At 43.3% G+C, this 25160-nt stretch overlaps 1 protein-coding gene across 2 annotated transcripts; it reads right to left on the minus strand.

Moving 5' to 3' along the window:
• Positions 1-4695: 4695 nt before the first annotated feature.
• On the minus strand, positions 4696-23573 carry CD1D (CD1d molecule). Of its 2 annotated transcripts, XR_012062788.1 has the most exons (8): positions 23449-23573; positions 22870-23136; positions 22102-22380; positions 21300-21578; positions 20455-20554; positions 19998-20361; positions 6198-6253; positions 4696-4830 (listed from the first exon to the last, which is right to left on the minus strand). XR_012062788.1 is itself a non-coding variant. In XM_015249076.3 (6 exons), exons 1-6 carry the CDS (start codon positions 23507-23509, stop codon positions 20340-20342), a joined length of 1008 nt encoding a protein of 335 aa, XP_015104562.1. In that variant the 5' UTR covers positions 23510-23573; the 3' UTR covers positions 19918-20339. The 2 variants fall into 2 exon arrangements, 1 of the variants encoding a protein (XP_015104562.1); XM_015249076.3 differs by lacking the exons at positions 4696-4830; positions 6198-6253 and having other exon boundaries at positions 19918-20361.
• Between the last annotated feature and the right edge of the window lie 1587 nt (positions 23574-25160).

Below are 25160 nucleotides of genomic sequence, written 5' to 3' on the forward strand. Positions count from 1 at the left end.
TAATGAAAAAACACTGATAATTGTAGGAAGTGAAGTTAATAGAGTATTTGGAAACCATTTATCCAAGATTCTCTTCTTACTGGTCTTGCTTGAATGTTCTATGTTTGCCTTACCCCAAGCTGGTCTCTCCTGGACATGCTGGCCTTCCTCTTTCATGGTGTTTATAACTGTTTAAAGGCTCTTAAATAATCGTTTGTGCTTTTTATCACCTGGATAAGTGTACTTTGGCTATTTATTTTGTTATTTCTTGGTTTATAAGTAAAAGGAAATTATCTCATGCTAACTCAAGGAAGAAAACATTTTGGAAAGTTAACATTAGAACATAGAAATCTACAAAGAGCTTCACTTGAATACTTGCAAATTTTACAAGCTGGGTTACCAAAATCACAAATTTCCTCGAACCCATCACAACAACTGAAGTATCAGGGAAGCCAAATAACCCAAAATCTAGGGAAAGACAGACTCCTCCAAGGAAACGGGGGGTATAAACCCTTGCTTACTTGGGACAGATGCTCAATGTTATATAGGCCAGTAAGAATAATTCAGCTAAAACTGTTAACAAATTACTAAAGGAAACATGAGTATATAGAACCCCTGAGAGTCATAGACACGAGAAACTCACTTGTATCTCTAGGTTTTTTTCCCATGGACCTCACCAGGGGCTCCTGTACAAGACAGAGAAATTCTCACGGCACAAGCAGGAGGTTTGAAAGCAGCTACTGCATGAGACAGGCAGGAGGCACCTACCAGATCTTTCTCCCCATCTCCTACATGGGGAAGACTTAACCTGGAGAGGGACAGGGTGGGGAGGGGTGCAAGGGTTAAAAGCTCTATTTATTGCCTTCAGGACACAGGTGAAGACACACAGCAGCTGGAGGAAGAAGAAAGGTGGGGAAGGGACCCTAAAACAGCGTCTCCTCAACTATTAGAGGCTGCACCTCAACTATTAAGGAACACTTAGATGGTCCAAATACCAAAACTCAAAGCCAATGCATCCGCCTAAGAACGAGACTGACCCAGAATACAGATAATGCCCCTACTCCTTCTCCCGAGCAGGTAGCAGGCAATGGAGGAAGTGACCAAAAATTATTAAACACATACACAAAAAAAACAAAGGGAGAGGAGCCACCAGGTGCCTAAGAGGGTCAACACTTGCCCTATGAGTCCCTTTGCCCAAGAGAGTGACATTAGCAAATTAAAACAAATAAACATCTCTAAGACATTGTGCTGTACACCAAAAATTGACACATTGTAACTGACTATACTTCAATTAAAAAAAAAACAAATAAACCAGAAAATTCCACCAGATGGATTGAGAAGAGAGAGGGAGAGAGAGAAAGAGAGAGAGGCTAAACTCAAAAAAGAAAAAGAAAAAAAAAAGAAAGGTTTCTATTTTAGGTTTGTATTTTAGAATCATTAAAAGCACTTTTTCTTCCTTCGTAAGTATGAGGCCCAACATTTATATTTTGCACTGGGTCCCCTAAAATTATGTAATCACCAGGGCTTATGCCCTTCAGTGTGGACTGGGAAAAGCGAGGAGGAGGCAGCTTGAGTTTGAGTAGTGGAGAGAGGAGAGAGTTAAATGAGGAATGTAGGTCTGGGACCAATGGGTTGGGAGCTGGTCAGAGACACCAAGGGACATAACAGACGGAGGAGGGAGCAGAGGGGAGGCAAAGAGGAGGAGGAGGAGGAGGGGGAGAGGAAGAGGAAGAGGAGGGAGGCAGAGGCGGGAGGGGAGGAGGAAGAGATTGGAAAGAGAAGTAGAGCAGAGCCACAAGCCTCGTGAGCACAGCGCCTGTGGGCAGAATTGCTCCCCATCGGGAAGGAGGAAGCAGCTGATACTCGGGTTGTGGTCCCACTGCGGACCTGCAGCTTTCCCAGCCAGCTCCACTCCTGACTGTGCACTCAGCTGTGGTGGATGAGGGTCAGAGGAGAAAGGAGAGGGGCTTCCCAGGAGCTGGCTGAGGGACACTGAGAACTCGGGGCACTGAGAAAGGGCAGAACTGGAGGCTAACACTGAGAGATAAAATGGGGGCGGGGGGATGGGGGAGAAAATTAAGGAATTGAGAGAGACGGAGATGGCTACACAGGTCACTGCTGATGTGTGCTCCCTGGACCAGAAAACCCCAGAGAAGAAGACTGGGATGGGTGGGACACACCCTGATTAGAACTCAGGCAGGCAGGCCATCTCAGCTATTCCCTGGAGTCCAGCTTTCCTCCCTGTGTCGCCAGACCTCCCTGGGGTTCTTCTTCTCCATTCACTGGTGCTCAGGCCACCAGCATGCTCTTGTTCTCTCTCACAGCTCTTACTTGATGCTCCTCCAAACACCCTCACAGCTCTTGAATTCCGCCCTCCCCTGGAAAGCCCTTCTCAGGACCCAGATGTGAGCTCCCCTCCCCACAGGGTCTCACACACTCACCAGACATCCTCCTTCCCCACCCACAGAAACCTCATCTCCCCTGCTGGAGAAATCCACTCTCTTCTACCGTCTGCCTTGTACGGACCTCATTTTCCCTACCACTCTGTGTCGAGCGTGTCTCTCACCTTTCAGGCCTCCAGCAGCAATTCCTGCATCTAGTTTGTGTGCTTCTCTCACTCCCAGCAAATCTTTTCCTCTAAAAAGAGCTCCTGACTGAGAGTTAAGATGAACCCCCAGATGGATACAATGAATTGGAGAAATCACATCAGCATTCTGGCTTCAGTTTCCTTATCTGGAAAACGGCTGGGTTGAAGAACTGAATATTTTCCAATATGACTTTTGGCTCCAGCATTCTTGTGTCTCACTGTCCTGCGGCTCCTTCCCCCCATGTGCTCTCCTCTTTCCCCACCCTGCTTCTCCCTCCTTCTTTCTCACTCCTCCATGTCTTCCCAGTCATCTCCACTTAGCCTCTATCTCAGCCCCCGGGACCTCCCCTCCATCTTCTCATGGTCCCTACCCACTCTATCTAATCTCAGTCCTTCCTTTCTGACTCACTTGCAAACCTAAAGCATGGTCTTCTCATGAAATGCTTGAATTTCCGTGTGTAAATATATAAAACACAGTTATGGATGCTATTTCTGGCTAGATGGCACACTGCATAACTTGAAAAGACATGTAATACAAAGACCCAAAAATGCAAGATTTAAGATGCCTTTCAACTCTTTTTTGAATACAGAGCTGCACTCATGATGAAATAAGGGAAACCCCCTAGGGTACCAAAGAAAGCCGAAACAGGAAGCCAGAGAGGCAGACAGAAACCAACACTTGGGCACACACAACGTTGTGTGGGTTTCCTAGGGGTCTGGTTATTGTGGTCACTTAGATCAAGAGATAAGGCCTCGAGACCAGGCAAACAAAGGGAAATTTGCAGCCAAGGTTTTTGTTATACTCTCATCTCAGTGACAAAATGGACTCGAAAAAAATCCACCTAATTGTACAGGGAAAGAAGCACGCTTGTCTGTGTATTCACTGAATATTGGCTTGTTTGTTTGTTTGTTTCTCATTCTAAGAATTACTCACAATTAATCACAAGTCTGAGATTGGAGCGCAAAAATATTCTACTTGTGTGATCCTGGAATACACAATCCAATAAGTTAAAGTAAAAGGTGATTCCAAGCTTGTGATATCTCTGTGATACTTGGTGAAGTTTAAAGCAAAGAGAACCACCTCCAACTCAAGCTGCAAAGGATTCCACACATAAAGTCTTTCCTAATATGAGGCCACAATCCAAAATTAGAGAACACAGAAATGATTCATCGTGAATGGAAGGAGGCAAGCAAACAAACGATAGCTTAGCTCTCTCAAGAAATCACTCATAGAGGAAACGATATCTTAAAAGCTTAGAGATACAAAAAGAAGTAACACCAGAAGAGAAAGAGACATTACCAAAACTACCAGGCAGATGAAGCCTCTAGAAATAAATATTCTACATACTGTAATTAAAAACTCAATGCATGGATTAAGCAACCAAAAGAGATAGCAATTTTTAAATATATCTAAACTGGGAGATCTGAAGAATTTCCGATAGTGCAATACAGAGCTACAGAGCTGTTGGATATGGAAAAAAGAAGTTAAGAGATATGACAGCTAAAATGAAATCCAAAAGAAGCCTAATAAGAATTTCATTAGAAGACAAAACACATAATGAGAAGAGGAAGCATTTGAAGAAGTAAGTAATGGCTGAGAATTTTCCAGAATTAATGAAAGCCATTAATCTTTAGGTTCAGGAAAGACAAAAGCTCCAAAGAAAATTAATGAATTTGAGAAATAATCGACATTCTTCACAGCAAAGAAAGCAGCTCAAAGACGCAAGTAACTTAGAATATAAATCAATTCTCTTAGATTTCAGTTCTCTCTTAATCATTCAATCAGTATTGAATAAATACCAAGGGGCATGCTAAATACTGAGATGAGAAAGAGCAGAAGGTAAAAGCTCACACTCTAGAGAAAGAAACTTGTAAATCAACTGTAAATGTAGAGTATGATAATTCTCTTGGGAGAGAAACTACAGGGGCTCTGTGCCTCCTTAAATCTATTTTACCTGTATTCGTGCTGCTCACATGGCCCTGCTCAATTGGAGCTCCAAAATGTAGGCTGCAGTTCATGCAGGACTGAGGCAGAGAGACTGTGTACATCCAGGAGAAGACCTCAAGCAGTTTTTAATTTGGAAATTTGTAAAGATATCAAGAAGGTTTGAAATGGAACCTACGTGATGAGCCCCACACGGAACACGTTGTGTGTTAGATATCAGCTTCTAGCTCCTCTGTGAGATGCTGATGAGACTCTTGGGCAATCAGAGAACGTTTTCTTGGCCGTACTGCTTCATGGTTCTCACCTGTTTCAGGAATCACTAGACAATAAGGATAATAGTTTACACATCAGTTAGGTGCCTCTTCTTTTACCAATTGCATTTAATACCCTTTTAATCTCAGTTTATTTTGTGAGGACCCTTATAATCAGATAAAAAGTAGGCAAAGACATTCTTTGCTCTATGTTTACTCAAAGTCCTCCTTAAAAGCATCCCTTACAAAAACCACTTTACGAGGACTTTGATTTTTCCCTAATATGTTCTGAAATGCTGCCTCAAAGTTTAATTACTATCCTGCACTGCTTTTGCGCTTGTTTACTTTGCCATGTAAAAATTGGCACATTTGCCTTCTGCCTCTACAAGGATTGAAGGGCTGAATCACGCTGGCACTTGCCGTCTACCTCCGCTTGGATTAAATCATGAGCCACAGCAGCCGCTGACCTCCATCACTCCCTGCAAGGCGCTCAGGGTGGAGATCAGGAACGAGGTGCTCTGTGCTCTGGGGAAACTGGCAAAACAGGCCCTCCGATAGTTAGATATTTTCATGGGAAGATTTTATGAGCCCTAATTCTTGCATCTCTTCATATCTAAAAAAGCACTAAAATCATTCATAGTGACATCTGCTCCTCGTGACTAGCACCAAGCCTCTGCATCAGTGTGTGCTTGACCGCACGCACCTCCTTCACTAAAATCGCATATAATACTGAGTTCCCACCTGCCTCTGGGAGCACTTCCTCAGAGCTATCTGAGGTGCTGTCTCCCGGCTCTAGTCTTCATTCTGTCCCAAGTAAAACTTAACTCACAACTCTCACGTTGTGTGATTTTATTTCAGTCGACATCTTGCTTATTGATGAATCTTTCAGAAGAAAACTTTGCCAACACCAGATGTATTAGTTTGCTAGTGTTGCTGTAACAAGTACCACAGATGGAGAGACTCAAGCGACAAAAATTTACACAGTTCTAGGGGCCACAAGTCCAAGATCCTTATAAGGATATCGTTCAGATTAGATTTAGGAGCCAGTCTAACAGCTTCATTTTAATTTAATTACCTTTTTAAAGGCCCTATCTCTAAATTCAGTTGCGTTCTGAGACACTGGGCATTAGGGCTTCAGCATATGAATTTTATGGAGACACAATTCATCCCATAACACTGGAAATATTCCCTTTTCAAACTCTTCTTCATTTTACCTCTTTTACTTTTCAAAGTCTTACTGACTTTCAAATGTGTCTTCTTAACAGAGGACTTATAAATATCTAGACTTCAGAGACTCTTGCTATGGCTTATCAAAGTAACCTTTAACTTCCCAAAAGTCTATAATTCTGTACTGTTTTCTTATTAATGATCATTGCCCCAGTGTATACATTTCAATAGACATCTCTGTTTTCTAAAATGTATAAATAATTCTGACCTTTCTTTATGAAGCCCAAAGATAAACATGTTTTTCCTCTTCTTTCACAGGATGCACTTAAAGAAGAAGAAGAAAGTGGTAAGAGTCACTTTAGTGGGTATCAAGATTTATTACAAACCTACAATAATTCAGATTACTTTGGTACATCGATTAGGCACAAAGATAGACTTACAGAAGAAAGGGTCAGAATAAGTAGTCCAGAAACAGATCCATCCATATACATATATATATATATGGACACTTAAATTACAACATAATTGGTACTGCATATCAGTGTTATTAATCGATTAATTAACATTGGAAAGATAAAAATTTACCCCTTTTTCACACCATGCACAAAAATCAAGTCCAGGTAGATATAAATGTAACAAGTAAAATAGTTAAGCTTCTCAAAGATAAGACAGGACAACGGTTTATAAACTGTGATCCCCAGATCAGCAGCATCAGCACCATCTGGAAGTTGTAAGAAATGCAAATTCTTGGGCTTCTTCTCTGACATAAATAATGAGAAAGTCTGGAGGTTTGTGTACCAACAGCAAGCGCTTTAAAAAGACTTCCAGATGATTCTGATGCCTGCTCAAGTTTGAGAATCAAGGAATAAGGAGAAAATCTCATGACTTTGGGGCAGGGGTAAATAATTTACAAGAGTAGTTAATAATAGTCATAATGAAAAAAATCAATAAACTGTATCCCATTAACAACAAATTCTTTGCATCAAAATGCCACTTTAAGAGAGTGAAAAGTAAACCAAATACTGGTAGAAAATGTCCACAACGCATATCCAACAAGGGACTAGTGTATAGAAATTACAAAGGACTTCAGTTCAGTAAGAAAAAGATTGATCTCCCCTCCCTACCACAAACACACACACACAAACAGCTAAAAACTTAAACTGGTACTACACAAAAGAGTGTATGTAAACAGCTAATAAGCACACAAAAATATGTTAAGTATCATTAGTCAACAGAGAAACCCAAACCAAAATAACACTTGAATACACCACACCTCCGTCAGAATGGTTAAAATTAAAAGGGTTAATAATATCAAACATGAGTAAGGATGTGGAGAAGATGTAAGGTAAACTGGTAAAATACTACAATAACTTATTTGACAGCATCTATTAAATGTAAAAATTATGTATAACCCGTGACCTGACAATTTCACTTATATGTATATTCCCAAGACAAATGAGCGTTAATGTTCACAAAAGGCATGCACAACAAAATGTTCTAAACAGCATTATTTGGGGAGAAGGTATAGCTCAAGTGGTAAAGTACATGCTTAGCATGAACAACGACCTGGGTTCAATCCCCAGGGCTTCCTCTAAAAATAAATAAACCTAATTACCTCCCCCACAAAAACAAACAAACAAACAAACAAAAAATAAACAGCATTATTCAACATAGCTAAAATCTGGAAATAATTCCAATATCCATCCACCAAAGAATGGATAAGCTGTGATATATTCATACAATGGAATGCTACATGGCAATGAAAAATAATAAATTACTGCTACATGCCATAACATGAATAACACTCACGGAGTGAAAGAAGGCAGACACAAAATTAGGTCTTATTGTATGATTCTAGTTACATAAAATTCAAAAACAGAATCAAAACTAAACTCTGATATATAAACAGTTCATACAACTTAATAACAAAAAAAAAAAAACAAATAACCCAATCCAAAAATAGGCAGAAGAGCTAATCAAGCACTTTTCCAATGAAGACATACAAATGGCCAATAGGCACATGAATAAATGCTCAATATCACTAATTATCAGAGAAATGCAAATCAAAACTACAGTGAGGTATCACCTCACACCAGTCAGAATGGCCATCATTTAAAAATCCACAAACAAACAAACAAACAAAAAGTCCACAAACAATACATGCTGGAGAGGGTGTGGAGAAAAGGGAACCCTCTTACACTGCTGGTTGGAATGTAATTTGGTTCAGCCAGTATGGAAAACAGTATGGAGAGTCATCAAAAAACTAAAAATAGACTTACCCTATGATTCAGCAATCCCAGTCCTGGACATCTATCCAGAGGGAACTCTAATTCAAAAAGATACATGCACCTCAATGTTCACAGCAGCACTATTTACAACAGCCAAGACATGGAAGCAACCTAAATGTCCACTAACAGATGACTGGATAAAGAATTATGGTATATATATACAACTGAATACTAGTCAGCAATTAAAAAGAATATCATAATGCCATTTGCATCAATGTGAATGGACCTGGGGATCATCATTCTAAGGGAAGTAAGACAGAAAGAAAGAAAAATACTCATATGATATTACTCATATGTGGAACCTAAAAAAAAATAAAAGACACATGAACCTATTTACAAAATAGAAACAAACTCACAGACACAGAAAACAAACTTATGGTTACAACAGGGGAAAGTGGGTGGGAAGGGATAAACTGGAGTTTCGAGATTTGCAGGTACTAACTACTCTATATAAAATAGATAAACAAGTGTCTACCATATAGCACAGGGAACTATATTCAATATCTTGTAGTAACCTATAATGAAAAAGTATATGAAAAGGAATATACATATGTATATGCATGACTGAAACATTATGCTGTACACTAGAAATTGACACAACACTGTAAACTGACTGTAATTAAAAAAAAAAAAAAACCTAAACTCTGGTCACAGAGATCAGAATATTTGTTGTCTTTAAAAGGACAGACTGAGAAGTGGAGCCGTGAAGGAGACTTCTGGGTGCTGGAAATATTCTTTATCAGGGTTGTGGGTTATTCTTAGCTTCCTTCCAGAAAGCAGATCTAAAATAGGAAAGGAGAGAAAGTCAAAGTAAACTCCGACACGGGGAGCTTTATAGGTAGGAGTTTATTCTGGGACACGATACCAGGTATTAGGAGTGGGACACTGGGTACAACAGGAAAACAGAGAAAGCCAGCACAATGATGTGTTATCAGAGGGACCTTCACTATGGAAAACTAGCATCTGATGCAATTAGAACCCTCAGACCAGTCACGCAGATTCAGTCCCCGTGTTGTCAGCCTGAGAGATATGAGGGGAGCCCATAGCCATGACCCCTGTCCCCTAACAGTCAAGGATTGCCCCATGGTGTGTTAATTCCTCCACAGTTGCAGTTTTAAGCATCCAAATGTGATAAGCAGCTTCTCACAGGTGGCCCAACCACATCAGGAGAAAAGCCTTAGTGCAAAAATGCAAAAAATACGCAGCACAGCTGAAGTTAGGTTCTATAACCAGCTGCCTTAGCAATGGCTAGAGGGAAAATAGTGGGCTGAGAAGATGTGAGGCAGGACACAAGAGGTGTCTGAAACTATCAGGTTTTATGAGCAATATGGAAATCTTCCAATATGCCACGGTCTGCTCAGTAATTGTTTAACTCCCAGTGACATCTAGTGGTGAAATATAGACATTGGCAGGCATCAAGTTACAGCCTTTTAGGGGTGTCTAAAAAGAAATTGCTCTGAAAATTCTATGTGGCTCAGCTTCACTCCATTCTGAACCAAAAATGCGGTGCATATACAGTCACCTGCAGTAACAGCTGTTCATCTGCTGGGCCCTTATCTTAACCTGTCATTTTAAGAGCAGGCAAACTCACTTTGGTACCTTGTAAGTTAAACTACATTGATGTGGGCAGCTTTGTAATAGCAGCTTTGTAATAAGACTTTGCTGAAAGTGAAGGATTTTATCTGACTCTGGGCTAATTCTCCCATATTTTTTCCCATAGTCACAGTCAGCCTTAAATAAGTTCCCTACGATGTCTTGGGAGTCTAAAAGTCCTATTTATGCCAGCTTTTGGGAGTTCCTCTACTTAAATCTTCAAATTAAAATATCTGTGAGAAAATATACCAAGTAAATTCCACTAAACCAATTTAATTCCATTATTCTAAAAGTACTATAAAGAAATTCTATTTTTCCCAATTTTATGTATATTTTATTAAAATCTTATTCATTGGAATCAATTATTTTTCATGTGAAAAAAAATTATACATGTTAAATAAACTAATTGGGAGATCAAATGTTGAATTTTACCTCCGAATGTTCTACTTTTGTGAGTTTTCCTGTGTAGCCATTATTTCCACCAAAATGCAATTTTCTCAGATTGAATTGTACAAATCTAAATGTTACTATATGCAGTTTTCTCCACTATAAATTTTATTTTGTGTTAGTTTTGCTGCCTTTTGTATCTATTTTAAAATTTAGGCAAAGCAAAAATAGTTTAATTCATTGATATAATTTTAATGAGATAGCCTTTGATATTCCTTTGTTCCAGATTGGTTTATTTATATTTCTAGTTTGTTTCTCCCACAAACTTTGCAAACTGTATACTAACTATTCAGACTTTGGCCTCAGAAGTAAATGTTCTCTATTACATAGGCTATCTTGTTTTACAGTCTTTACAGCTTTACAAAAAAAGCCTCTTGTTTTACAGTCTTTACAGCTTTAATTTCTTTCTTTTGCCTTACGAATTCTTTTTTAAAGACACCTTTATTGTGGTATGGCTCCTGTACAGTAAACTACACATATTTCAGACATACAATTTGATGGATTTTGATAGATGCATACACCCATGAAACCACCACCACAATCAAGATAGCTAACGTTTCCATCACTCCCCAAGATGTAATTTTCAAAACTAATTTTTAATTAATAAGGCTGAGACATACACTACGATGTTGAATACAAATGATGAGGACAGACATCCTTGCCTTGCTCTCAATCTTTAGAAGAAAAGCATATAATGTCACCATTTAGTGTAATCATAGTTGTAGGTTTTTGTTGATGTCCTTTATCAAATCGAGAAAGTTTCTTTTTATCCTTGGTTTTTAGGGGAAAAAAAAAAAACACAGTGAGTTTTTGTCATAAAGAGGTATTGAATATTTCCAATTTTTCATTTGTATCTGTTGATTATTTTCCTATATTGTTAAACATGGTGAGGGGAATTATGTTTGATTTTCAAATATTAAGCCAATCTTCCTTACCTAGGATAAAACCCACATGGTGAACATATAATAACCTTTTTATAATATTGCTAGATTTTGTTAAGTTTTGTTAAAGATTTTTGTGTCAAAGTTCTTAAGAAATATTGGTGTGTAATTTTCTTTTCTTGTAATTTCTTCCTAAGGTTTTCGTGTAGAGAGATGCTGGCCTCAAAGTAAACTGGGAAGTTTTGCGTTCTCTGTTTTCTGAAAGATTTTATTTAAGATTGGTAGTTCTTCTTTGAATGTTTAATTGAAGTCAACAAGGCTTGTGAGCCAGTTTTCCTGTGGCATGGTTTTTAATAACAAATTATTTTAATGTTTATTATATATTTTATAACTGTATTTTATTTTTAATATTTAACATTTATTATAATAAGTTACTAACACTGAGCTATTCAGATGTTCTTTTTCTTCTTATCGCAAGAACAGATAAAGGATATCCTATCTCTTTTTCTTCTTATCTCTTATCTCTTCTTATAGCAAACTGTTTCTAAAGTTTTTGCTTTCAATCTACATTTTTAAATGTATTGGCATAAAATTTTTCATAGCAATCCCACTTTATCCCATTAATAATAGGATCTGTGACAATATCCTTTCTTTATTCTTTTTTTTCCAAGTACTTCATTTATTTTTTTATTTTGGTGGCATTCTTTTATAAAAGGTCCCAAAGTCACATCACTAATTTGCATAACGCATAGAGAAACTACAGTTTAATTTTATTTTCCAACGTGTGCCTATTTTCTTATAATTGAGAGTAGTAAAAATTCCAAAAGGAATTTTTTTTTATTTGTCTCAAAGCTGGAATATTATATAAATACATTTTGTTTGGTGAATAGATATAAACTGACTGAACTCCTTCACTCTGGGGCCTCGAGGTGCTTCCCCAATCAGAACCTGTCAAGGTGACTTCTCCTCCTGTTTCAGTTACTCAGCTTTGCCATCGTTTACCTATTACAGTCATCTGTGACCACCTGCAGACCTTAATGACCACGGAGGGGGAGTCATTAGTGGAGCCCGGGATGAGAAGGAGTCCAGCAGAGTCAGCCTCTCTAAGAGGGACAGTGATCTTTACCTGAGGGACAGAGCCATCCCAAGGTAGTGCCACGAGCCAAATACATTTATAATCTCGTTTTAAGCTGCTTTTCTGCTAATTCTGGTATCTGGGTTTCTGTAGATTTGTTTCTTTTGATTTTTTTTTAATTAGTAGACTTTATTTTTCAGAGCAGTCTTTTGATTTGTTTTTATGGGTTCCACTTCTTCACATATCTCCCAATGTTTTATGATATATTGAATTGTATTATATATAGATAACAGTGGAGGTTTAATGATACAACTATTTTCTTTGTTTTTGTTTATGAGAGTGTGCAGTCTCTGTCCAATGAGTGGCTGCTAAAGTGAGGAAGTGATTATTCAGATGTCACCATGTTGCAAGTTAATCTGGGCTGAAGGCAGCAATTTTTAATATGGACCTTTTTCTGGTTAGCCTTCCTCCCAGCACCACAGTGGCTCCTGTCCAAGACTAATTTCTGTGATCCTGTCAAGGTTTAATCTCAGATCCTGGTGGGGGCTGGACTTCAGTTCCATCTTTTGAATCCATAGTAGAAAGGCCCCTTTTTTCTAGGCAACTGTGAGAATGCATGAGACTAGTCTTTTATATATATTTTATATATATTCTCTAGGTCCACCATCACTGCCCTTTCCTCTGCCAAACAGGAGCAGGAAGCCACCAAGAATTATTAGTTTACGTAAATCATTGCTGCCTTTAAGAGTCTCCTAGATGCCCATCTCTCCAGCCGTCCCCACGTTGCCGGTCTTTCTTCTGCCTCGGTCTTGGCAGGCTTTCTTCTCCAACATCGCCTTCGGAAACTGCCACTGCTTGACAGTCATGTGTAAAAGGCTCCTCTCTCTGAAAAGCAGTCCATCTGGGATTTTCTCACATCCACCTCTCTTCAACGGTTTCATAGATAAGTACAAGTAATACCTAAATTTTGGGGCGTTACCACGGAAACAAAGATCTTTCTACATCCTTTTATATCCCAGCCAGAAAATCGCTTATTGTCTTTAAATTGTTGCCAAATTGCAAAGAAAATTATAGTTTATTTTGTCTATAACTGATCTGGTTTCTTCCCTCCTCCTGCTCTCCAGCTCCACACAAGGTAGTGGCACGCTGTCCCTCTGGGGGGTGGGTCCCCCACGGGGGGCTTCCAGTTTCTGATTGTTGGTCACATGGAGCTCTTACACTTAGTTTATCTGAATAATGAGTTGTTCTTGGGGGAGACAACCTGTCTTCCCTTCCCCAAGACTGTGCTCTGCTGTGGTGGCAGCCGAGGGTAGCTCGTGTGGGTGGGAGGGATGGGGCATCCCCACCTCCTCCCCCAGGTGGAAACAGGTCGCTGCTCTTCCAATGCCAAAGCGGTTCATTTCCATGGCCATGCTACAAGAGGAGAGTAAATTAATTCCTATCTTGTAAGCGAACTGTGAAACATTTAGCCCACCTTGAGGCGGTCCATTCCAGATCTGTCAGTGATGGGGGCTCATTTGTGCTGCTGGTTTCACGCTCCAATTCCTAGTCTCTGCTGAATTGGGGGATGCTTGGCTATGCCCCTTGTCTTTAATCTCTTTTAATTTAATGCTCAGTACATTTGTGAGAAAATGGTTTCTTTATCCTAAAGATTATTACTTTTTTAAAGAGCTCTTTTATGTTCTTGTCTGTAAAGGAACAAGTATGAGGATCTTCACTGTGGGGTATCAGTGGTAACTTGGTCCCTCAGCAGGAAAAGTGACAGATGCCATGTGGTGGACAGACACCTTCTTATGCAGCAGTTAGAAACAACAGATTAGATAAAACTACAGCAATAGAGATAAATCTTTAATACATCTGGAATTTATTTATATTTATGCTATAAGGTGGAGTTCCAATATGATTTTTTTCTAGATGGACAGTCAGCCTACTCAGTAACAATTTTTTGGCAGTGATAAGAACAACATCTCAGATAATCCCATATACTGAGCTCTATCCCTTGCTTTTCTATTCTACTCCTCTATTCAACTCTTTGTCAAGTTTATTACCATAGCATTTTCATGATAGTGACTCTGAATTTTAATATCTACAAGGGCAGATTCCTTACCCCCACCATTGTTTTTTTTTTCAATTTAACCATTTTAATACTACTTAAAATTTCATTTAATTTATACATCTGGGGAGTTAAATGGTATTTAATGAAGTTAAATCTTCTAAAACAAGAATAGAGTGTATCTTTTCATTAACTCAGAACATGTCTTTTGTCACTCACAGGACCCTACGTATAGGGCTTTCTTCAGATGGGGGTCTACACCATGCCTGTGAGATTCATTACTGAGTATCTTCTATTTTTGCCACTTTTGGGGATGAACTCTGTATTTCTATTTCTAGCTGCTCATAGAAAGAATACCTTTGATCTTCATATATTTATCTTTTCTACATGACAAAATTTCCTTATAAATTCAAGTTCTTTGTTTTTTTTCAAACAGGGCTGATTGACTTTTCTAGGTGTATGTTGTATCATCTGTGAAAAGATACAAGTTTATCTCTTCTTTTCCCATGTGTAGGGGCCCTGAGGGTCCCTTTGCCTTCTCAGCTGCCTTTCAGGCCCAACAGAAGGATGCTTTTGCTCAGCTTTCCAAGGGCTGCAAGGTCAGCAGGACACTCGACCGCCACATCCCTGCATCACTCACCCTGCCTGGGCTCATGCCGCTGACCCCCTGATCTGTGTTGGACTCCCCTTGATCGTGGTGGTGAGACTCACCTCCACTTCCTGTCTCTTTTTTACCACCTTCAGTACTTGGAAAGTCAAAAATGCGTAACGGCACACGCAATTTTGCAGCTACCAAAAACTGTTCGCTGCAAGTCACCTTCACATTTTTGAGTTGCAGTTCCTCCAGGTCCGTGTCCTTCTCTCACAAAAAGATTGTCAGGCGGATGTTGCAGTGAGGACATTGCTGCTGTTAAAATTTAGAATCTGAAATCCAGACCATATTTGCAACTTTCCACTTTCTTCCATTTCTATCTATTCTGTTTGGAATTACAGTCATTAATCTAAGTTTTGTTTTTGTTTTTGTTTTTGTTTTTGCTTTGTGTCTCTTCGATCTGCCAACAACTGTATGTTCACTTATGGATTTTGAACCATTTTCTAGTTATCTTTCCAGCTGAACTCATTATAGTCCATGGGATATCGGAGGCCAGTGTTAAATGTTAAATCCATTTCAAGATTTTAAATACATTTTCCAATACGGTCACAGCAAGTGACTCAAAATGCATTGGCCCCAGTGCTACGGGCTGCAGTTTACACAGGACGCAGGCATGGAGTGCAAGGCGATTCTCAGCCATCCCCCACAAACATCACAGACTTCCTGCCTCATGCTTTCATTTGCAAACTGGATTGTTTTCTCCTCGGCAGAAGAGCTTGTTGGTCCTGTTACCTGGCCCTTTTTCAGTTTTGGTTGACTGGCCTTGTCTAATGGCCCCTTACGACGGCCCTACATGTACTGGCAACAAACAGCAAGTTGTGTATTTGAATTGTTGCTCACCTCTGTTCTACTCCACCACAGCCCACAGCCCACAGCCCTTCAACTCCTAAAATAAATTTTCACAAAGCCTCTAGTTGATGTTCATCTGCCAAGCAGATCAAGGAAGTTGTAAATGTGTCCCTCAAGTTCTGAAAACAAGCCACTAAAGATAAAAGGCACGGCCTCTCTCCATTCTGTGTCCATCAGCGGATACCCTTCTGTAGCGATTGCCCTGGCTCACTGTTAACAACGGGGGAGAGTTTCACTTAATATAATCAGGAGAACTTTCTCTAGCTTATGGGAAAGTTGCACAACTTCCAGCTGGTTCTGCAACACAATAGTGAGGGGATCAGATGGCAAGTCCCCAAGTCCCCTGCTCTCTCTCTGGTCCAGTGTCCAGCCTAGAAGGTGGCGGTGTGTGGTGGTCCTGGCAGCAAGTGTCTGCTCTTTGGGCTTCAAGTGCTTGTGGGGCTGCATTCCACCCAGCAGTAGCAGCTTCTCTGTTACTCGTTTGGGCCCAGAAGTGTTCATCTGTAAATGTGACTTATTATTCAGTTAAACCTACGACTGTCCCCTTTCTTTCTGCTTAGAAGCAAATTTCAAATCACATCACAGGGAGGGATAGCCCTAGCAGAGCATGAAATCTCGCTGAGTTGAGAACAGAGGTCGAAGTTCAAAGGGTCTTGGGGACCCCATGTAAAAAGGTCAAATGATCAAACACCTACAACTGGAGTCCCAAGTTCACGAAGCTCAACGAACCTTAAGTGTCTCTCTCTCATGTCTCCCCCCAACACACACACACACACACCCCAGGGCACATTAAATTCAAATTTCTAAACAAGACAGAGAAAGAAAAGAATTTAAAGCAAACAAGGGGAAAGCTCATCTTACAGGCTGAGAAATCAGAGTCACAATGGAAACCAGAAGGCAGTGGAACAGCATCTTCATGGTGCTTAAACAACTCATCATATCAGAATTCTATATCCTGCCAATATCTTACAAAAATGAAAGCAAAGTAAAAGCTATTTCAGAAAATAATAGCTGAGGAATCTGTCACCAAAAGATCGCATTATGAGAAATATGAAAGGAACTTCTTCTGGCTGAAGAAAATAAACATTAGATAAAAGCTTGGATCTATGGAAAAGAAAGAAGAGTGCTAGAAATGGTAAACACACCAGGAAATGTTCAATCATGTTTCTTCTTTTTAGGATTTTCTAAAAATTTTTGAGGCGGAAGAGAGAGGTAATTAGGTTTATTTATTTACTTATAGAGGAGGTACTGGGGATTAAACCCAGGACCTTGTGCACACTAAGTACGCTCTCTACCACATGAGCTATACCCTCCCCCTGTTTCTTCTTTTTAAAATCATTTTAAAGATAACTTTCAAACAAAAACAATGAACTGTAGAGTTAAACACATGTATAAAGTAAAATTTATGACAACAATGCACAGAGAGGAAGAGCGGAGAAATGGAACTACATTGGGCATGGTTCTTATGATATGTGTAAAGTAACACAGCAGAGTGGGTCAACTTCATGCCACAGACTTGGGAAAAAAATAAATTCAAGTAATAGCTTTGGAAAATTCACACAGATTCCTGTCAATGGTCAAAAGTCGGCACATGTATCCTCCTGGGTCCAATCAGGAAATAGAAACCTCACAGAGAGCTAAACAGAGGAAGTTTGATAGAATTATTCAACTGCAATGGGGAAAGAACTATAAGGTATAAGAAAACTCTACATGGACCCCTAGGGCCGAAGGAGACTACCTGAGACAGATAAAGCTGGAAGGGTCACCCCTCTCCGAGACTGGAGCACAGACCTCCTTGGAGAAGGTGTGCTTTAGCCCTTTGGGTAGCAGAGAAGTTTGTTGGTGTGTCCAGGTCAGAGCAGTCACTGAGCCAGCTGGAAGCAACCCTCCAGACCTCAGGGAGGGGCTGTAGAGAGACTGAGACTCGGTGGAAACTTCCCATCCGCAGACGGTCTAAGGAAGGGAGGGTCTGCAGAGGGGATGGGGCACTGGGAGGGGCAGGAAGCCTCTTGCTTCCATCGGAAGGTTACTGCTGGGCTGAGGCTGCAAGGCTACCTGGTGCCCAGGAGCCTCGGGCACATGGCTGGGGCGGCATCCCACAGGAGGCCTTCCCGCCCACTCTGCTGGCCCACCCTGCAGTAGCCAGAAGCTGTAGGAGAGCGCCTTCCTTTGTCTTCTGTGCACCTGCTTTAAGGAAGAAACGATTAGAAGAATTCCATCCATTGTCACTGAGCACACAATGAAGGAGAATTTGGAGCTGAGTGGCAATAAGTTGACACTCAGAGAGCACTCAGTAAGGAACACGATATCCATAAAGAGACTATCAACACATTCTAAAATGAAATCTTAGGATTTTCTGAGATATCTTGAGCTGAGTATTTGAAGGAAGAAGATACAGTTTCCTGGAGAAATAGGCATTTATTTCCAAAATAAATAGAAGTTGTTTAAAATGCACCAGAGCTACTGTCAATTCATGCTGTAGCATTTCCCAAAAGATTTCAGAAAGGACTTGCCTTAAGAATGTGGGAGGCCAGAGGGACTGGTTCACAAGCTTGATACAGCTTGAGGAAGCTAAGCTGAAGAGCATCACCTGAGGGCAGTGTGGTACCCAAAACTGTAACAGGCCCCACACTTCTGAAGGCACTGGAGATTGCCACACATTTGTACACATTTGTTCCCCACAACAAGTTCATGACATAATCCTAATCCATTCAGGCTGTTATAACAAAATACCATCAACTGGGTGGCTTAAAAAACAATAGAAATCTATTTCTCACAGTTCTGGAGGCTGGGAAGTCCAAGATCAAGGTGCCAGTAGATTCAGTGTTCGGTGAGGATCCACTTTCTGTGAGGAAACCTTCTTGCTGTGTCTTCACTTGGTGGTGGAGGGGATAAGGGCCTCTTTTCATAAGGACACTAATCCCATTCATGAGCTCAGACCTCATGACTTAATCACCTCCCAGAGACCTCACCTTGTAATACCATCAGCTAATGCCCAATTAGGTTTTCAACATATGAATTTGGAGGAGGGGACACAGGACACAGACATTCCACCTGTAGCATAATCAAGACAGACATTATTATCTCCATTTAGCACAGGAAGAAAGTGAGTCAGAGGAGACTCTGGTACAGTGCATTTGCTGCTTCACCTCACTCCCTAATTCCTACTTCAAATTGCCCTTCCTTCAGGAAGCCTTCCCTGATTAACCCTAGGCCAAGATTTTCATTTAGCATTCTGAGGAATCTGTTGCATAGCATTGTACATGCCTATAAACAGTGGTTCTCTAACTTAAGCTCAATTTCAGAAGCCCCTGAGGGCTTCTTAAAACACAGATTACTGGGCTCCTCTCACAAGATTTCTCATTCAGTAGGTTGAGGGGGGTTGGTAAAATAGTTTGCAAGTTCCCAGGTGATGATGAGGCTACTGGTCAGGAAACCACAGTTTGAGAAGCACGGATTTGGAAACTAGCAGGCCCCACATCCTGAGTTCTACTTACAAGCCCAACATAGAAGATGCCAAATCTTAATTTTCTCAAGCAAAGACTTCGAAAGTTTAGATTCACTTTTTTGGGATTGTTGAGGGCCTTGACTGCCAAGAGATTACTTCCCTGATAGCTAACAGGTGCTTTTAACTTTGCCTTCTCGTTTCTTGATCGGCTGCTGTCTTTTCTCTAGGCTAAGAAAGACAGCTGGATGATGCAGACATCACCAGTACAGCTCCCGCCTGCCCAGAGCGGTCCAGCCCACTCCATACACTGCTTCACTTAACAGCTGTTAAGAGGAGGGCCTGTTCTGGGGGGATCCAGTCTCCTTCAAGACTGAAAAGAAAATGACTGGCCATTAGAGAGAAATATTCCTACTGAAAGTAGCTTTTACTCCATAATACACATACACTATGATTTTTCTCTTTTAATCAAGTTACTTCAAGTAAACTGCTTGAGATATCTCTGTTTCTTACATCCTCATTTTCTTTTAATGAGAAAATGTCCCTCTTTATAAATCCAAATTTACAATAGAAACTAGGTCCTGGAACTGCCAATATGTCATTCAGGATAAACTTGTTATATCAGAGACACAAACTGGGAACCACTGTGGTTGTCATCAGCCAGCAGAGGCATATTTCGTAAAAGTTTGAGTCAACCCATTAATATCAGGCATGTTCACTTTTAAACCTAGACTTTCACTTTTCTTGAAAAAAAAATGTGGGTTACAGCCAAGCGAGGGTCTTACTTTGTACTTGACAACGAACAACGGGGCCTGCTTCCTTTGCACAGGAGGAGTGCTTCCCAGGGCACTGCAGAAGCCATCATTCAGACGAGGACTGCACACACACTTCCCCCGCAGTCCTCATCTGCTTGTGCCTGAGAGGTATCTGAGCTTGCTCTTCTCTTTTCACAGGACCACTTGGGCTTACAAACTTGTAGCATACTGAAAAAGAACTTCAATCCTCTTCGATAAAGTGTTCAAAGAGTGTGACCAGAGCTGCCTTCCGACCGTTCTCTGCTTCTTCAAAGTAACTCTCTTTCACCCTCAATTTCGGAGCACTGAAGTCCTGAGATCCTGAGTTCCAGGTCACATGATGCCTTGATAGCGGCTGTGAGAGAATACAGAGATCATTAAGGAAAGGGGGAGAGAAGTGATGGGGAAAGAGGTTGAGGGAAGGAAGAGATGGAAAGAAGAGACTTACCGGCGCCGCTGACAGCAGAAGGCTAAGCCGACACAACTCAGAATCAGGAGGAACGCCACCACCAGCCCAGCGATCAAGCCCGGGGAGGCCTGGCCCCGCCCTGCTTGGGGGGAAAACAGGGCGTCTCTCAGCCCAGGACCCCGCCCCATCTCACGTGCCCTGGCATGAGCACATGTGAGGGCTCCAGGGGCTTCTTACTTCCTCCCTGGCTAACACTGGCCACTCCTATTCCTCTGAAGTCTGCCTGCCCCACCTTTTCTGGGGTCTGGGCATTCGCAATTCAGTTCACCTCAGCAAAAGCTAACACAGCCTACGGGGAAGGCAGCCGTTTTGTAGGGAAGCGGACCTGAGTCTAAATCCAGCTCTTCCACTTTCTAATGAGGAGACCCTGGCCAACTTACTTGCTTAGCCTCAATCTCTCATCTCTAAAGCGGAAACAAGAGCACCCGCTTCGAGGGAGATTGGGGTGATTAGTGGAAACGCTGCATGCAGTGTGCTGGCTGGCACAGAAGCAGCGCTCCGCAAACCACAGCTGTCTTTGTTATCCTGCCTTTTGCAAGTCCCCAGTTCCCTCTTCTGGGGGATGAATCCTCCTGGGATTCTGCACTAGTCCATTTCTGGATCTGTGGGGTTCCCCCAAGTCTTCTTTTTCTTGTATATGAAATATCTTATCTCACTCCTTTTTGAGTTCAGATCTTTATTTCTCTCCTTCCTATATCCAGAATCCCCTCCGTCTATCCTCCTGGTGTGGGGCCTCAACTCTAAAACTCCTCCATCCTGGGTGTGTCACCTCCTTCCCCTTCCCCAGTCCTCCCATCCCCAGCTGGGCCCCCGTTCTTTCTCACCCCAGTACAGGACGATGTCCTGGTCTCCGAGACTGCTGTGTCTCACCCGGCAGCTCAGGCCCGCCGCCTCCCTGGCCGCCACATCCAGGGTCACTCGGAGGTACCACGTCCCGTCAGCCTGGGGCAGGACGTCACCTCGCCGAGTGCCTGGCTGCTCCTGCTCACCCCGCATCCACATCGCCCACACGGGGTTCGGGTAGAATCCTGACACGTGACACACCAGCAGCAGACGGCCGGGCCCGGGGGTGGGGCCGCTGGACAGCCAGGCCTCGGGCTGCACTGCATCCGACAAGGGAATGAGAGATCTTTAGGTGAAGACTCTGCACTGGAGGCTCCAGGCCTGACAGCAGGCTCCTGGGTCCTTCACGTTCCCCTCTGGAGATGAAGTCTCTCACAACTTCCATCCCTTAGTGTTAGCTTCTCCGAGAAAGCCTTCCCTGACCCTCATTCCCTGATCCAGCCTCATGGAAGTGCTCCTGCTCTGTGCTCCTATAGCACCCTGTGTTCAGCTGGAACATAGGGCCGTGTTTCAAACGCTGCTTTAATTGTTCATCTGACTTCTCAGCCTCCTCCTGAAGCGGAGATCCTGTTTGACCCTCAGTGTTTATTTTATTCAGCTCACGGCCCCCCAAGGGCACTCAGTTAAGGTCTGTGGAGTGAAGAAATACCCTCACACCTTATCCATCCCCACCTGAGTCTTTCTCTTGCCCTGATGCTCAGAGGGAGGGGCACCCTGGGATAGAAAAGCCCGGATGGAGCCTGAGCGTGGAGTGGAAGGCGGGCGGTGGAGGGGCAGGCTGACCTGGCTTCTCCAGCTCCGACTTCCCTGTCTCCAGGAGGCCTCTGACAAGACTGGGGCAGACGGAGTCCAGGAGCCACCGTACTGTTTCCCTGGTCCCTTGATCCTGGTTGGCCACTTTGCAGGCTGTCTGCACCCAGGGTGGGGAATCTGGATTTGGCACCCAAAAAGTTCCTTGGAAACTCACGATAGCTGTTCCTTGAAATGCAATGTCCAAGAAGCTTTTTGAGGTGTTCCCTGGGAGCACCTCGCATCCACCAGACATCTGGATGTCAAAGGGATCTGAGGAGAGGAATGGACAGAGATCAACGAAGGGCTGGAACGACTGGAAGGGGGCGAGGAGAAGACGTTGGTGTGACCGTTACACTGGACCCAGAGTCCAGGTAATTGAGAGCAGGCGACGGGCAGCAGGAGGAACTGAGGGGTGTTTTGAGGCATCGAGCTGAGATCTCTCAGGCAGAAGAGGAAATCAGAAGAGTGTGGAGTTTGGAAGGGTAGAGCTCAAGTGGTAGAGCGCATGCTTAGCATGCGCCAGGTCCTGAGTTCAATCCCTGGTATCGCCATTAAACAAATAAATAAACCTAATTGTCTCCCTCCCCTCCCCAAAGAACAATAAAATAAATAAATTTAAAAATAAAAATGAAAAGCAGCCTTCTCTTTAAAATACTGCCCCAAAAAAGTGTGAGGTGATGGAAGAATTTTATCAGCGGTGGGGCGGGGGTTGGGGGGTTGGGGGTGCGGCGGCGGCCAGAATCCCATCCCTCAGCTCACAGTCTACGTGCAGCATTGTGACGAATTCCTGGATGTCCCTGGTGAAGCTGATTCGATAAACCAGAAATATATGCTGCAGGTTCTCCCACTGCTGATCACTGAATCTGCCCTGCGACCAGGGCTTGAGGAAGCGGATGGTGTCCGAGTCACTGCGCCAAGTGTAGGCCTGCAGCTCCCCCAGCCAGGCCAGGCCATCCGTGCGCGACCAGCTGCTATTGGCAAAGGACGAGATCTGCAGGCACCGGAGGGGGAAATGTCTTTGCAGGCCTAGAGAGTTCGCAGACGGGAGGGGCGCAGCGAGGCGGCAGGGGGCAAAGAATGGGAGGAAAAGGAAGGAAGAAAGAAACAAATAAACACATGGGCTTGGGAAGGACGGGTGAGGTCTACCACCCCTGGGCCGATCTCCCCCTTCTGGGGGCCCGGGAGCCGGAGCGCAGAGCAGCAGTTTCTCTGGCTGGTGGATCGAGCCTCCTCCCGACTTTCCGAGGTGCATCGGTCTCCACCGCCCGCAGCCGGCCTCGGACCCTTTCCCAGCCCGTCTCCCTCCCGCCTCCACCCGGGCGCCCCGGTTCCACTCACCTTCAGAACTTCCCCTAATCTGGGGGAGCCCCCAGAGCAACAGAAACAGCAAGCAGCCCATGCCGCTGAGGGTGGGAGCCTCTCGGAGCTCCCGGCGCTGCGCTTGAACTTGAGACGTCCTCTCCCCGGCCCGTCCCTCCTCCCCGCGCCACGCCCACCCATCCAACCCACCCGAAGCTACGCCCTGGACTCTGTGGCTGCCAATTTCCAAGCCTGAACGCAGGCAGAACTCCCGTCTGGCTTGCTTCCAGTCCAGTCCAGTCCAGGGATTCCCTTGTCCGTCTGCCAGATGGTCTGCCTCCCCGTTAGGTGTTTGCGCTGCGAAGAGCCCTGGTCGGTGTCCCGGGACTCCTGACTCAGCCACGCACTTGGGTTTGTCTCACCGCCCGCTTGCCGAACTCCCCTGTTTCATCGAAGCGTTAGGGAAAGCGTGTGGGACACTTTACAACTGCTATTTAAGGTTTTAAAACAGGACATAAAGTTGCATCTATGGTGTAACTCCCACCGTTTTAAAACTGCAAAACAAAACCAAAAATGTTTAAAGTGGGAGGAAATTCAATGTCTTAGCAGTGGATTCTCTAGGCAGAGAGACTATGGGTGATTTTACTTTGTTTACCTTTTTTGTGGCTTCCAAAAGTTCTCCAAGTGCAGATATCACAAGAATAATAAACTTATAACGTTAAAACTAATTTTCTCTGTTCTACACTGAGAGGATTGGACGAGGTTGGCTGAGATAATTTGCAGGTTTACTAGGCCGAGATTCTTCCATCTAAGTGTCCCCAGCCCCTCTTTCCTCCTATCAGCATCCCACCTCTCCTCCCCGACCTCCCACCCCCCCACCCCGCCCCCAAACCCGCCCCCAGCCACCCTCCACTCCTCCCTGGCTGTCCGCCCGCTCTCCTTCTGCTGGAATATCCCCAGACTCCCCTCTTCCTCCTCTCACCGCTGCTGCCTGGGGTCTCCCTGCACACTTTCTCCTCTGACTCCTCACTCATTCACTCTTCAAATAGGAGCTTCTGTTTTACAGAACAGAGACAAGATTGTGGTGTGTACCTGGACTGCCACCTTCCCACTTCTCACACTGAAAATAAGAGCAATGGACAGAGGGGTTCAGCACTTCAGATCGCAGTGCGGAAGGCCCCCTCTTTGGCGTGTCAGAGCCTGGGCAGCACCCTGGCATCTCCCCCCACCCTCACTTCTTTCATCGTGTCCATCAGCAACTCTCCTCTTTTGAAATGTCTCCTGCGTGTGTCCCTCTATGGACTTTTTCCCCTGCACCACCACCCTGTGCTTCTGCCCTGTCTCCTGAAATAGCTTTCTTAGGATATGGCCTCCAGGACTGTGTGTGCTCTGCCCTGGGTCCGCTCTCTAAGAGTATCTCTCTCCCTAACCTCACTTGCCCAGCTGATAGCTTTCAGTCCCTCTAATAGGAAAGCTTCTTTGCACAAGCAGTCCCCTCTGTTTGGAAAGCTCTGGACCCTCTCCTCCCCTCATCCCCTTTCCATGCCTGGTTATTTCCCACTCAGACCTCAGCTCAAAAGTCATTTTCCCAGGAGCATCTTCCCAGATCTCCCAGACTGTGTGAACAAAGGCAGAAGAATTAGGTCAGCCCCACGTCCGCTCCTTGTACGCCAGCCGGAGAGGTAAACCTTTCCTCGTTCCATGTATCAGAGCTTGTAATGATGGAAACGTTTCTGCGTCTGTCTCTTTGT

This window comes from Vicugna pacos, chromosome 21 (assembly GCF_048564905.1).
Source record: "Vicugna pacos chromosome 21, VicPac4, whole genome shotgun sequence".
In the NCBI taxonomy this organism is placed as follows: domain Eukaryota; kingdom Metazoa; phylum Chordata; class Mammalia; order Artiodactyla; family Camelidae; genus Vicugna; species Vicugna pacos.